The 15,929-nt window shown below is 39.3% G+C and overlaps 1 protein-coding gene across 3 annotated transcripts in view; it reads right to left on the reverse strand.

The window, feature by feature from the left end:
- Positions 1-15,929, reverse strand: part of STK39 (serine/threonine kinase 39) — a 314,494-nt gene that overhangs the window by 113,163 nt on the left and 185,402 nt on the right. For all 3 annotated transcript variants that reach the window (XM_057551799.1, XM_057551798.1, XM_057551800.1), the window contains exons 11-14: positions 11,091-11,213; positions 10,964-10,993; positions 2,752-2,814; positions 930-997 (exon numbers count right to left, since the gene is read on the reverse strand). In XM_057551799.1, coding sequence (XP_057407782.1) covers positions 930-997; positions 2,752-2,814; positions 10,964-10,993; positions 11,091-11,213 — 284 coding nt within the window. The remainder of the gene's footprint in view (positions 1-929; positions 998-2,751; positions 2,815-10,963; positions 10,994-11,090; positions 11,214-15,929) is intronic.

Here is a 15,929-nt window from a genome sequence, read left to right on the forward strand (position 1 = left end):
CTCTGAAAAAGGCCCATTAGCCATGTGTTCTATTTGTTTAATTGTCAAAGGAACATATTTGAAAATGCCTTCAAAAATGTGACAGGGAACTCTACTCAGTGCTCTGTGGTGACCTAAATGGGAAGGAAATCCAAAAAAGAGGGGATATATGTATATGTATAGCTGATTCACTTTGCTGTACAGTAGAAACTAACACAACATTGTAAAGCAACTACTCCAATAAAAATTTTTTTAAAAAAATGTGACGGTGATTGACCTGGTAAGTTCAGCTATTTACAATTAAGTTCAAGCAAATCTCTTTTGTCTTGAGATTCCAAATTCTTAACAAAGAATATACATTAAATTGACCTTATTTTTAAAAATCCTTGAAATAGAAAGCTTTCATTCACTAGATACAAAGACTAGACTGTCAGGCACCATATTTGTATCCATTTCCTGGAAGACTGAGGGTTCTTTCATAATATATCTATCATCTCTCCACAGTGGCTGATCAAACCTGTCACTGAAGAATGTTCTGAACAGGCAACTTGTCGTACAAGCATGGTTTATTTCTGTCAGAGACTGACTGCTGACGTGAGAAAGAAACTCATTAAAAATCTCTTACTGTGATCTAACATTGTAAAAAAAAGAAAAGAAAAAAAAAGAGAAAGAAAAACCCAAGGAAGAAAAGGCAAGGAAAAAAAAAAACTTAATGAAGGGTACACTGAGCCTGCAGATACACTCACATGGTGCTTTTCTTTCTTATTCTTCTTGAGGAAGCAACTAGAAGAGAGCAATTAGTCCTGGGAATACAGCACCCACAGGCTATTTGAGGAGATCAAACAAGGTAACAATTTTATTTTATGCTAATATTATGAAAGCTAAGGAAGGAGATCAGAATATTGTACTACATGTAGGAAAAGTGATGCAAAATAAACAATATTATTTACCTTAATCTTAAAACTAGGTTCACGGCACAAGAAGCTTCTCTGTAGTCTTCACTAGCATTGAGTAAGCCCTTTAAAAACAAAACAGCAAACTGTTATAAACTCGGGGAAATAAATGCATAAAAATCATGATAGCCCTTGACTCATAGAGCCCTCTCTTCCTGGAAATTTCAAATCTAGATCTTTACACATGCAGGTCTTATTTGTCCACATAAGACCTCTGTGTGAACACTAGAATGGTGTCTACTTCCCATCACAACTGTGGATTCAAATGTTTCATATAGAAAGCCTCAGTAGGAGGATGGGCCCTAGGAACAACTGGTATAAGCAGCAGTTAAGTCGAAAGGAAAGCTCAGCCATCTAGAGGGGCACCTTGCAACCCGAGCCGTGGACTGAACCGAATGGGCCTTGGTGATGCACAAAGGTTGGGCACTTTAAACCTCATGATGCAGAGGATGGAGGGACCTAGTAGGTGAGGCCACAGTTTACCTTTCTCGCCTTTCTCCCCTAGAGTCTATTTCCTTGAACATAGATCATCAGCCACGACTGCCTCTGCTACACAGCCTCTCCCTACTCCTACCAATTCCTGGACATGAGACATTCCTATTGGAGTAGAAAAATAACGGATTTTAGGTCAAGACTTGGCTGCGCCACTGACCAGCTATGCAACCGTGGGCAAGTCATTCTCCGGACTTATTTTCTCATTTACAAAACGGGGATAATACCTGCCTCAAAAGTTTCCTGGGAGAACAAAATAATGTATATGAAAATGAGTCAAACTATACCATGTTATTTACTACTAGGTATCCTAATCCCTTTTCCTGTTTCCTTTACTCTTTGCCTTCTGACCTGTTGTTATTCCTACCTTTCCTTTTGTCATTCAACCAATCCCTACAGTTTACTACAAGGTGTTTTACTGAGTTGCCCAATACAGTGTAAAGGCTCTGCCTCTAAGTAGTTGTGCAACCTTGGCTGAGCCACTTCACCTCTGCAAATCTTTGCTTCCTCAGGTATAAAAGATAAGGGTCAAGGACTAGATGTCTGACCTGCAATCATGAAATCCCATCACTCTATCTCCTCTGCATACAGCTGTTTCATAAAATACGGATCAGGTAGAATAGAAATAAATTTAAGTGGAATATGCAGCTTTGGAGGGAAAATGTGATCCTCCGGCTGGTGATACTTGACGGTATAACCACTTTGAGAGCTGAAGGGCTTGCCTATTAATTACACAGCAAAACAGGAACGGGGGCCTGCACTCCGGTTCTATGTCCACAGCCCCTGCCCTGGAGAGCTCAGCATCCTTCATCAGCGCCCGACACAACTCGTGGCACACGTGTTCTGTCATATACCTTTTAATATGAATTCATTTCACAGTCACTGGACTATTATTTTTACAAGGCGAGTTGTAGAGATAAATTGGCCCATAAAATTCAGTGATAAAAGAATTATAAAAACAGTTTAGAAATCCAACCAGGAGCAAAAAAGAAAAGTGTCAATTAACTATAATGTTTTGTGGCTGGAATCTAGCAGAATGGTGAGTCATTTTCTTTCCCTTTTCTCATTTCTCACAGTACCAGCAATTTCAGAAGCAGTCTGGTAATCAGTTCTTGCTCTTGAACCTATCATTTAAAGGTTGGAGGCCCTGAAAATCACAGTCAACAGTGACAGTCCTCTCTTCTCCATACTTATTAAAAAAGAGTGTTTACAAGCCCCTGCTTTGGAAGCACCACCCTGATATTGTCTATCTTTCTAAAATGTCAGGTTTTGTTAAAAGAAAAAAGAAAATCTGTCTACAACGTAAATGACAGGCAGAGAAACGTACCTGAGAGTCCTGCACAGACAGGGACTGTATCTGCTTGGGTATGCTGCTGGCGTTCACCGCGATCTGTTAACAGAGCCACCGTTACAGCACGTAAGAACACCAAAATCAGACGTTAAGGTCAGTGTGGTTACAGTAAGTCTCAGTTATCAGAGACAAAAATCTTAAATAATTTAAGTAATTTTAAAGCACCATTTCCCAGAGTGTGGTCCTTTGACTACTTGCACTGGGATCACCTACGACACACGTTAAAGATTCCGGGGCACCACCCAGCCTATGATTCAGAATTTCATGGAGACAGAAGAGAATCTGTATCTTTAATACGTGCCCCAGGTGATCCTTCGGCTTTTAGAGAACAACCGAGCTAAAAAGGCAGGGACTATTTGATATTTTAAACCTGATAACAGAAAGATGCCCAACGACCTTTTTTTTTCTTGTCACACAACTTCAGCTCAAGTTAAGGGCCCCCTAACGAAAGGATGTTAGGATTAGCACAACCTGCCCCTTTAATCATTACTTTGAACAATTTATTCACAGCACGGGATTTCAAAAATATATAAGGGTAGCTGGATTTTTAAAACGCATTTTCCCCAAAAGAAAAGCTAGAGTAATAGGTTATATTTTTCTCTCCAAGCTGGAAACCTGACCCTAATGTGATACCCCAAATATTTCTGCCTCAAGTCCTACTTTTGTGAACTCTGCCCTGGAACAAAACTTGAAAGACAAACTAAAAGAGAAACAACATCGACAAAGAATGAAAAATATACATTATTCCCTAAACTTACTATCGATTCTAAAATTATCAGAAGTCATCAGAAACTCTTTGTGGCAAGAGTTTTCTAAAGTTTAAGGGCGTAAAATTCTTACTCTCTGTGCTTCCGCGAAAATAACTGTTAGTAATGAAGAAATAAGGGGAAGTATACCCACGTCTGTAGTTTCCTTTGAATTGCATCCGAAAACGAAGATAGACCGATAGATGAATAGATGGCTGTGCATGAGATGAAGCAAGTATAGTAATGGCAGAATCCAGGTGATTGCTGGGTGGATGTTCACTATAAAATGTTTTTAATGTTGCAATATTTTGGAAGTTTTTCATATTAAAATGTTGGGGGAAAATGACTGTGTTAGAAGAACAAACAACCTGTGTTCATTAACCAGCCAGAGGGCCTTGGCCTACCCCAAATGATCTCTTGTAAAGAATTTTTCAGACTGATTCCACAACCTTTTTTTTTTTTTTTTTTTGAACTTAGATTTTTTTCTTTTTCTTTTTTTATTGAAGTATCGTTGATTTACAATGTTGTGTTAGTTTCTGGTGTACAGCAAAGTGAGTCAGTTATACATATATATATTCTTTTTCATATTCTTTTCCATTATGGTTTATTACAGGATATTGAATATAGTTCCCTGTGCTATACAGTAGCACCTCGTTGTTTACCTATTTTATATATAGTAGTGTGTATCTGCTAATCCCAAACTCCTAATTTATAGCCCCCCCCTTTCCCCTTTGGTAACCGTAAATATGTTTCCTATGCCTGTAAGTCTGTTTCTGTTTTGTAAATAAGTTCATTCTTAATTAAGGTTTGAGATACTACCAAAAGCTACATCATATCACCTACAGAATATCCTACCTTTAGTCAAAGAAGGCTTGTAATCTGGAAAATTAATGGCATTTACTAGAGGTGACAACTTCTCTTTCCCCTGGGGAGGCCCATCTCATGCCCTGTCCCTTACTCCCGGACAGTTAGGGGCACAGAGAGCTATTACCGTGCAACCTCACTGTGTAGGCGAAACCCTGCACGTGATGAAGAAACCAGTCTCCGGCTCCCACTGGTGCAGGAAACGTGCAGAGATGCACAGGAGTGGTGGAGAGGGACGTTCCCTGCACAGAACATCTTCCTTGACAACCAACTGTAGTCTGCCAAATTTCACCATTATGGACCCCATTCTATCAGTTCAGGGCATGACTTCTGGGCATGCATTTTTAAATGTAAAAACTTACAAGAAACCTAACACATTAAGCAGCTGTCATTCATTAACAGTATAATATAAATTTGTCTATTGGAATTTTTTTTTTAATTTTAAACAGTTTGCTATTAAGAAGGATACTTGAGAGAATGGGTGTTTTGATAGGAGGGGAAGAGAAGAATAACAGATTAATGTTGGACACGGTCCTGGAGACAGGCCTCTGGGCCTGAGTGAAAGAGGAAAGGATCTTGGAATAGAGACTAAAAAGGGACAACATCCACTTTCTAATTTTTCATAGTGCTCTATCTAATCTTCTCATTTTCTATTTTTAAAAATACTGTAGCTAAATGCAATGTGTTATCCTGGATTGGATTGTGGAACAGAAAAAGGATGTTAGGGGACAAACTAATGAAATACAAATACAATCTGAGATGTAGCAAATAGTAATGGAGCACTGATGGTTTTTAGTTGTGACAAACATGCCAGGGCTACGAAAGAAATTAACGGTAAAAGAGCATGGATGAGGAATGTACGGGAACCCTACAGAGTACACTATCTTTGCAAATTTTCTGTAAACCTAAAATTACTCCAAAACAAAAGGTTTATTTTCAGAAATACAGAAGATTCTAAGTTTAACCACAACCAGTTGGAAAGCCAGTCACCTGCAATAAGAACACCTTTTAGAAAGTGACATCATAAAAGCATCAAGTAAAAGCCGTCTGTGATCCAGTACAATCAATTTGGAAGGAGAAATCAAATCTTTGCATCCAACTACAAATGGGTATAAGACAACATGAGAGCTGACAGGCGTCTGGAAAACACAATGTCATCAGAAATAATTTCAAAAAGCTAAAGGCAGTTTTAACAATCATCCAGCAATAGCATTGAGTAACATAAGCAATGAATTTAGCTTCCACATTGTGTCTAAGCTCTGGTAAAATTCACTCAACCTAAATCCACACCAAATGTATTTTCTCCTCAGAACAAAATATCAGAGTTGGGAAACAATTAACCTAGCCTAGACTCTACAACAAAATTCTTCAATATACCTGCCATGGGCCCTACAGGGCTTCTGTCATCAAACCTTCCCACCTGGCACCATTACACTTGATTAAATAAGGACAACTTTTCCAAGGGATTTCTGAAATGTCTTAGTCGTTTTTTGTTTTTTTTTTTGTTTGCTTGTTTTTGGGGTTGTTTTTTTTTTTTTTAGACTTCTGATAGGCAGATATTTTTAAAAAATCTTCAGGAATTTGCAGCACTCAATCTTCCTGGATTCCAGTCTGGACTTCTGGATTCAGAACGACTGGTGCGGTTTTCCTAGTCAGTGGGTCCTTGATCCTAGTCACATATCAGAATCATATGAACAGCTTTTTAAAAATCAGAGTTGCCTTGGACATCACCCCAAACCACCAAATCACAATTTGATTTGCTGGGTCTAGGGATCTGCATTTATAAAACTTTTGGTTTTTCTGATGTGGAGCCAGGATTGCAAACCATGTTTTCATGACGCCTAACAGAAGGGTTACTATAAACCGAGTGGTCCCTTAATAGAAGCCTTGGAAAATGTCCTCCTCACTTAAACGAAACGAAAAGAAAGTGTGAATTTAAAGATAGAGTCAGGGCTTCCCTGGTGGTGCAGTGGTTAAGAATCTGCCTGCCAATGCAGGGGACAGGGGTTCGAGCCCTGGTCCGGGAAGATCCCACACGCCATGGAGCAACTAAGCCCGTGCGCCACAACTACTGAGCCTGCACTCTAGAGCCCACAAGCCACAACTACTGAGTGCATGCGCCACAACTACTGAAGCCCACGCGCCTATAGCCTGTGATCTGCAACAAGAGAAGACACCGCAATAAGAAGCCCACGCACCACAGCAAAGAGTAGCCCCTGCTCGCTGCAACTAGAGAAAGTCCGCATGTAGCAACGAAGACCCAACGCAGCCAAAAATAAATGAATACATAAATTTAAAAAGAATAAAAAATAAATAAAGTCAATTTTACTTTTATATAAAAAATTAAGGTATAAAAATTGCTTAAAGAATTATAAGACATGTACTGATTACTTTGGAGCCTGACAAAAGGATACGAAAATCACTGGTCAAAAAGAAGATCAAACCACAACAACGAAAATTTTTTATAAAGCAAAAGAAAAAAAAATCAATAATGAGATGATAGTTGAAAGGTTTTATATAAGCTAGGAAGCTGTATCAACTAGGAAACCCTATCTAAGAAATACCACTTATTTGGTATTTGTCCTTGCAAATACCACTCCCAAGCCCTACCCCCAAAGAGATGAGCAGCTTCTGGAGAGAAGGCCCTCTTCTGTGTTTTTGTATAATTCCCACAATGCCACAGTGCCTAACGCAGCTCCATGGGAAATCAGGCCCAGATTAAACATTTGTCCAGTTAACTAACTTCATTATTATTGTTATATTATTAACCTTTAGTCTCCACTGGCTTCCACCATCCAAGTGGAATAAGATACTAAATAAATGAAATTAGCATGAATTATTTACTTATTACAAATTAATGATTACTAGTAGGTGACAAATACTTTGCAAGGCTATTTCTTAAAAACCAGGTTAAGAACACTAACCAATTTCTCACACTAGGACCAATTTCTCACTAAGTTTGGCTACGAATCTCATTAGACAAGTGGTGTAACTCTGGAACTTTACATCTTACACTGGAATTTCTTATCTCCAAATACGGCCCAGTACCAGGCATATCTACCCAATGTCCCTCTGGCAAATACCCAACCCTGGCCTTCTCAGTCTTCTCCAACTAGTGCTGTAATACCTGGACATTCTGCCTATACTTCCCAGGAAGCCAAATAGCCCCTCACAAAATAAGCATTTCTAAAATGCCCCTCCTTTATTGCAGCATCTCACTCTAAGTGTGGAACTACTAAGGCTACTTTTTCTGAACTTCAGCTCGATTATAAAACGTCCGTCTTCTGATCCTTCCCCCACTTCTTACCTACTTATAAATATGATAAACCTATTCAGGCACTTGTTTAGAGTCTGATATTCAGTGCATAGGTTTCCATGTCACCAACAAATACATATAGCATGTCTACTAGATGCTAAGGGAACACGGACATGAAAAAAATACTATCCCCAGTCACCTAGTGGCTTATAGTCAAGGAAATAACTCAACTGCAATTTAAATGACAAGTATTATTGAGAAGCTTATTACGAAGTAAACACACTGGCATTTCAATGTGTCATTTAGTACATCTTTTCCCTTTAAAAGATGTTTAAAGGTATATGGTACACTGTCTGAGACTGTATACAGCTTTTTTTTCAGCTTTGAGGTATAACTGACAAATACAATGATAAGATATTTAACATGATACAGCTTTTGATAACAGCTATAAGAATCCCACATCAGCAGATTCTGTCAATCACAGTTCTACGTAACTATGCTTTATTTATATGTGCGCCCCTCAAAGTGCGTGCACAAAAAGTGTTAATGGAATACAGTTTGTAATAGCAACCTAAATGCTCAAGGAGAAAGAAATGGTTAAATAAACCATTTTGATAGGTAATACTCCTCAGCAGTTAAAAATAAAGGGGCAGATCTATAGCAACTACTGTGGAAAGGTTTCCAAGATATAAGGCAAGATGCAAAATTTTATAGTTTTTATAATCTCACTTATATTTTTAAAATGATATGCTAGATTTCTTTATGTACGTATTTGTATGCAAACGAGCAGGAAAGGTCTGGAAGAAAACACTGCAAACTGATAACCTCTGGAAAGATAGGACAGTCACAGGAGTAAGAACGGTAGCAGGATAAAAGTGGTCCTTCAGAGTTATTTCTATTTAATTCTTCCATACCTTTTTACAAGTCTTTATGTGCCTCTCAGTAAGGCCTGTCCAGACTAACCCTTTTAAAATTATAAACCCCTACCATACTACCTCACTCTCTACCCTATTCTATTTTTTTCCATTACTCCTATTCCATTGTAACAAACCACATAACTCACTTACTTATGAAGGCTATTGGATATTGTTTATCTACTCCCATTGGAATGCAAGCTCCACAAGGACAGGGATTTCACTGTTTTTCTCACTGATGTGTCCCCAACACCTACTACAACAGTGCACACAGTACACACATTATATATATAATTTATATTTTATATATATTTATATATATAATTTATGTTTATATAATTTATATACTTACGTTTATGTTTGTTGAATATTTACATATTCAACCATTTTAATTCCCTTTATAATAGATTAAAAAATATTTTTTGCTTCACAGCCAAAAAGTGACTTGGTGTGATTGGTAAATCAGGGGGCTACTTTCATTAAGAGCTGAAAGGACACAGGAACCAACACTGAAGAGATTCTGAACACAGCTCAGGATGCTGAAATGCCAGCCTTGCTAAAAATACCCAAAAAAACCAAAAACAATAAAATGGCATAGGAAGCTGTGTAATAGCAGATAGAGTTGGTGATTCCTAAAGTTTGGGGGGAGTGTTTACATTCAAACTAATGTATCCTTCCACAGAAATAAGAAGCTTATCTATATGCTTCCTTAATTATAAACCAGTATGGGAACAGACATATGCCACTGGGAAATCAAGTGAGTCTAGATACAGTGAAGTGCCTAAGACTTTCAAATTCCACTCAAGAAAGTTGACAGGGATGTTTGATGAACAACTGACAGCATGCTGTACACTACTATTTTTCCTGTCTATGAAGAAAATACGTTTGCCAGAAAGATACTGCTATTATCCAAATAACAGATCAGTTATCAGAGCAACTGCAACAAGCACAGAGTAAGATATTCTCAAAATAAACTTAACAAATCCTCATGAGGAAAGACCTACACCCATCAGCCTATACTAGTAAGGCAGGATTCCAGTGAATATCATCCAACGAAAATGTCCTGTAGTGAACCAATAACGAATGATTTTTGAGTCAGTGATGCTACTTGAATCATGTTATTTTGTTCTATTTCTAAGGCGAACTGACACTTTTAGTTAGAGTCACTCTTAGAAATAGATGAAAAACCTTGATCTGCACTTCACTCTAGATAAAACAGTGACAAGATGAAGGCAGAGTTCATGATAATGGGTTAAGATCATTCCAAAAATCCAGCAGGATATGTGTGTAGCCAACATGTCCTACTGTGGAGCACATCACCATCCTTATAACTTCTTGATCAAAGCTCGTATTTGATGTACGAAACAAAGAGATTAATTCATGTGATAAATATAGGAGGAAACAGGATCTGAAGGAGAGTTACCAGTAGGAGGCAGGCAGACTGAAAAATCCCTAGGAAAGGCCCATCAAGGAGGCATGAGAATGAAAAGAGACCAGAGCCGGGGTGGGGCGGTGGGGGGGATGACAGGGGGAAGAGTGGCTTGTAGCTCTGATGCTCTCTTCTTAGATGGTCCAGCTGGTTATTGCCACTTAAAGCAGAATGATAAGATTTACTCCATTTAATTAAAAGGAAATGTCTGCTAATTTAAAAAGAAAGTTGGGATGGATATCATCTGTAGCCCGAAGTCTTCTGTTTTCTTAAAGAGAATGTATAAAAGTACACATTAATTACTAGAGTTGTAAAATACTTGGAGCTATTTAAATATGCTTAAACTTCCTCTAGGAGAATTAGGAAGTCCTTTGAACTATAGTCATCATTAGTCATTAGAATAATTAACCAGTGGAGGAAGTAAAGGTAATCAAAAGGTGACCAGTTCTCAAAGGGAGCCTGATGAAAGACTGTTCCTTGACTATTAAGTTACGCAGAAGATTTAAAAATCAAAACCAACAAATTCAACCTAGAGTTCCTAACCATGTTAATATCTTGCTTTATGGTAAACTAAAAATCTAGGAGAAATTTTCCTGTATGCCTACTATGTTTTCTAAGTAACAGTAATCCTAAGAATTAAGATTAAGTGAGTAACTAATTTGTGCTAAGAACCCCACTGAGTGCTTCATGTATGTGATTTTATCAATCCTCACAGCAATTTTATAAGTATTGTGATCACCCCCATTTGACAGAGGAGGAAACTGAGGCTCAGAGAGTAAAGTAATCTGCCCCGATATACACAGCTCCAAAGTAACTCAGACAGTATCAAGACCTGCAAAGCCTATGTGCCTTTTCTTTTTTTCCCTATACCACGAGAACAAAATTTTGAAGGTTCTTCCCCGAAGAGATCAGACTCTGATACTCGTGGGAGGAGGCTGGGTGGGGAGACGAGGCAAAGAACTAAATAACCACCACTCACCTCTGGATTTTCTTCTTTTACTCTTCGTGACTGTAAAACAATTACATATTCATTAGTACACACACGCCCCCAAAAACACAAAAATAAATTTGACACAGGTTAGAAAATCATCATCAATGTCATTTACCTTTTCTTGCGAAAAAGCAGCTTTCCCTTCTTCACTTTTTTCATCCATCTCGTCGTCACTCCACTCCCAGTCACCGTCTTCGGTTTTATGAAGGTGACCGCTTGACCCTGGAACTCTTCTCACCTGGACCAAAACAAATCCACCCAATTCTTCACCAGTTGAACACGACCACTGTTCACGGGTGCAGCTACTTGGGTTACACAGCATATGCTTACCCTGAAAATAACCTGAGTGGTTATGAATTCAGGGGTAACTAGCAGTGAATACCCCAAAAGACTACACAGCCTCCAGACTCCTACACTCATCTTCTTTCCAAAGATATTAAGTTCTTGGGCTTCCCTGGTGGCGCAGTGGTTGAGAATCTGCCTGCCAATGCAGGGGACACGGGTTCGAGCCCTGGTCTGGGAGGATCCCACATGCCGCGGAGCAACTAGGCCTGTGAGCCACAATTACTGAGCCTGCGCGTCTGGAGCTCGTGCTCCGCAACAAGAGAGGCTGCAATAGTGAGAGGCCCGTGCACCGTGATGAAGAGTGGCCCCCGCTTGCCGCAACTAGAGAGAGCCCTCGCACAGAAATGAAGACCCAACACAGCCATAAATAAATAAATACATACATACATAAATAAACAAACCCAAAGTTTAAAAAAAAAGATATTAAGTTCTTGAAATGCTTTACTCTATGTGTGTAGAACAAAATATTTTGGAAGAGTACAACACACGTCAGCCATGAAGGATCAAGCCCATTTTTCACTTTGGCTTCAGTTAACACTTTATGAATCACTACACGTGAGAGGCCACGTGGTAGGTTTCAAAACTGCTTAAGGAAATGCATGCAAGCAAGAGACTGAGGACTAAGGGAAGACAAGGGACTCAGGCAGCCTAATGAAGCATACTAGTCTGGGGCATCAGCCATCTACAACCTATATCAAAAAAGCAAATACCCTTCTGTTGCCGCCTTGCTCTTTTTCAGAACCTGACATCATGCTTATTTTCCCAGGATTCTGCTCAACCTACTTGAGCAAAACAAAACAACATCAAGACTATTCTTAACACACCTTTCGCAATTGCTAGGAACACAGCAAGATAACCAGCAGCCGTGCCAGATGATCTAAACAGATGATAACAATTTTCTGCCATTATTTCGTATTTTTTTGAGCTAGGGTAGAGATGTGGTCCACGGGGAATGCTTTCCACGTGTCTCTGTGGTTGAAAAGGCAAAACTTTTCAAAGGAGCGGATGACTGAGAATAAAGAGCCTCTGACCAAAGTAATTTGCTTTTAAAAATGGACTGCGGTGACTCATAGACATAGAGAACAGACTTGTGGTTGCCAAGGGGCGGGGGGGAGAGGGAGGGACTGGGAGTTTGCGGTTGGTAGATGCAAACTGTTACATTTAGAGTGGATAAACAACAAGGTCCTACTGTATAGCACAGGGAACTATATTCAATATCCTGTGATAAACCATAATGGAAAAGAATATGAAAAAAGAATGCATATGTGTGTATAACTGAGTCACTTTGCTGTACAGCAGAGACTGGCACATTGTAAATCAACTCTACTTCAATTTAAAAAACAGAGCAAAAAATGGTCTGAGACGTGGTTAAACAAAGCAATGTAGCAAGCGAACATGACGTGAACATAACAACCAGTGATCCACTGATTCAGAGAAACCACAAGTGGAAAGGGACCTTGGAGACTGTCTAGTCAAACCCCCTCACTTTACAGATGGGAGAACGAAGGCCCAGAAAGTGACCCAAGATATCACACCGGTGTAAAAACAAAATGAAGGCAAGAAAAAAAGCCTTCAGATTCCCATTCAAATGCAAGTTTTCCTATGCCACTGAATGGTAACTGTGAAAAACCAGCTGTCTAAAAATGTCCTGTGAAGACTTTGCAAGAGTATGACATGAAGAAAGACTATTTTCCAGAATAGAAACCATCCAGTTATACCGCAGGAAGTTCACGAGTTCCAAGGGAAATACCACAGAATTTAGGTGTAAAGTAAGCATCTACACATGTTGGATCAATGTGAAGTCATAAACAATGCAGACTTGGGGTTGGGTTTGATTTGAAGGCATTACCGTGTGGAACCTGTACAAGTAAGCCTGACCACTTGGTCTTGAGCTGCAACATAGAAACTTAAAAAACAAGCAAAACGTTCTTATTCATCATTGCAAACAGTTATGCTCAATTTTTTTAAAAAGCTTTTTTCTCCACTAATTCACCTTCGAAACACTTAGCACTTAGTGAAAACTCCTTCTGTGCTTGGCATAAGATATTTTTTCCACTTGCGTTTTGAGTCATTGGAAAGACCTATTTAATGATAGTGATTTTAATGATGCTTATAGATGTTGGCAAGGTACTGTAGAAAAGATGCTGAAATGCACTTCAGGATTTTTTAGAACAGGTTGCTCATTTTAAAGCTACAAAGAAATGGATAAAGAAAAGACTTTCTGTTGACATATACAGTAAAATTAATTATTTTCTTAGCAACACTCGTCATGACGAGAGCAATACAGAGGAAAATCTGATAATGACTACATTAAAGGAAAGCATTTAAAGCCACATCTACTACAAAACATACTATTAACTAAGAAGTGAGAAGACAAGTAAAATTGTGGATCATAAACAGAAAAAAACTCTACCTTCACTCAGATTGTAAAACCCAAGCATGGTTGATGAATTAGTATTCTCCAAGTACTCATTCAAAAGATCACACCAGGGAAATCTCTCTTTCTGAAAAGCATCAGATAGTGCAGCTTCACACCCTAAAATTTAGTTCATGTTCTTTTTCCTCTCGCTCTATGTTTACAAAAGCTGTCCGTTTTGTTTCTTCAAGTGGGATCCAACTACAGACAATAAAATGGCCAGCTTCTATCTCTATTTTATTTTATAACCCTGACTGTGTCCCTCCTCTTAGTTTTATTTGCTGGAAGAGAGAAAGATAAAGCAAAATGTCTACGATTATAGCCTCAGACATTGAAAGAAATGGTGGGATGGGCCTTTAAGTAGTAAATATTGATTAAACAAATAAATGTAGAAATTAAGACAACGAATACTCAAAAATCTAGGTAGCAAAAAATACTGGTGTAAGCGTAGCAAGAATAAGAATACAAATTTATTCCTTAAGACTGTTGTCTCAGTTTATTGGAAAGGAAAAAACTCGCAGCATAATTTGAAACCCAGGTTTCACAGTGTATTTATGCAACATTGACCTCTATGGAAGAGACCAGAAAGCAATTTTACAAAATTACATCCTTGTAGGGAGTGTGTAGGGATGACAGGAAGCTTTTAGGTCTTGAGCCAAGGCAACTAAGTTTCACATAGTTTAAACAAATGGGGTTTTTATTTAGGAACTGAAGAATAATCTACAAAATAGATGCTTCAAAAAAAGATGCGTAAAAGCTTCTATCCTCCCCCATCCCCTAGTGATGAGAATGGAGGTTGCCCACCCTCAGAACTCTGACTGCATTCCTGTTACATCGCTCTTATTCTATTAAATGGCTCACTCACTGAGTAAAGCCAAGACGTGGTTGAATGAAATTTTTTCTCTGTTGGGGATTTAAAAAAATAACCCAGTGCTTCTCAGAGAAATGGGCTCAATTTAAGTGACAGCTAGAGCTATTCATAAGTCCACAAATTCCTCAGGTCAGAGCTGGCAGTAGCGAGGTTAGACAAAGTTTTACATGCAATAACATTTATTCCCAAAACTGGGAATAAAACACAATTGAGCAGTTCTATTTATACCATACCTCTGAAAAGGAAAGTAATATTATCTTCTCTTCCTTGAAACAGCATTTTTATGAAAATCCATTAAAGAAATGAAGTTCTGATTCCCACAAAAAGTCAGGCTCCACCAGACAGAGGGAACAACGGTGTGGTTCCCCGGCCAGTTCTTGTGGCCACGGGGTCACGTGTCAGAGGCAGAGCCAGGATGGGGAGGCCAGCGAGAGGGAACGGCAGCAACAAGGGACACAGTCCCTGGATCTGTTCCTGGACTCATCTTCCCAGGGGTGCCCCTTCGAACAGGAGCTGTCTATAAATATCAGGACCCAGGATCTCCATACAATATCTCAGGTTGCCACCTGGCCCCAGACACCAGAACAGGAGGAAGGATGTATACAAGAGAGTACAAGAGAGCCAATGGAAGCACTTTCTATACAAAGGGTTAAATATGTTAGAAGTGCAAGTGTGTTTCTCTAACATACTCCTGAACAAAGGATGAATGTGAACCAAAGAAATACTGACCACAGTTTAGTAGAATTCATCTCAGTACTGCATGCCCTTCCTTCCAAGGCACCGGCCAGCTACTTCCACTGCCATATAACTTCTCCCTGGAGTGGGATTTTCAGGGTCTCCTTGGAATAGTTTTCCCGTCTCTGGAAAGCCTGTTCTCCACTTCCCCTCCACCTGCTGGACAAACTACGTGCCTGACTGTAGCCTGAACCCAAAATGGGGAGCCCACCCACCTCATATCTGCTCACCAAGGACACCCTGGACGTGGCAGAAAGCAACACCCAGTAAGTTTTCTCTCCTCAGGCATTCTGCTAACCAGAAGTAGAAAACATGTTTCTAATCAATTGCTGTTTATAACGTCCTCGAGGCACGGCCAAGCAAACAAAAAGCCTTCTAAATCATCAGAAATTAAACATCAAAAAATAAAATTAGACTCACCAAGTTTTCAGCAGTAAATATTTGCCTGTCCCCACAGCTTATACTCTGACATCGGCCCCTGTGCCCACCAGCTCTCGGGCACCTCCGTCCCACGCCTACTGCCTGGCCTAACTGTGCTCTCGGGCCCTCGGTCTGCTTCCGCCTCTTGCATCATCCCCGCCTAGCTT

This window comes from Balaenoptera acutorostrata, chromosome 8 (genome assembly GCF_949987535.1).
Source record: "Balaenoptera acutorostrata chromosome 8, mBalAcu1.1, whole genome shotgun sequence".
NCBI classification, from domain to species: domain Eukaryota; kingdom Metazoa; phylum Chordata; class Mammalia; order Artiodactyla; family Balaenopteridae; genus Balaenoptera; species Balaenoptera acutorostrata.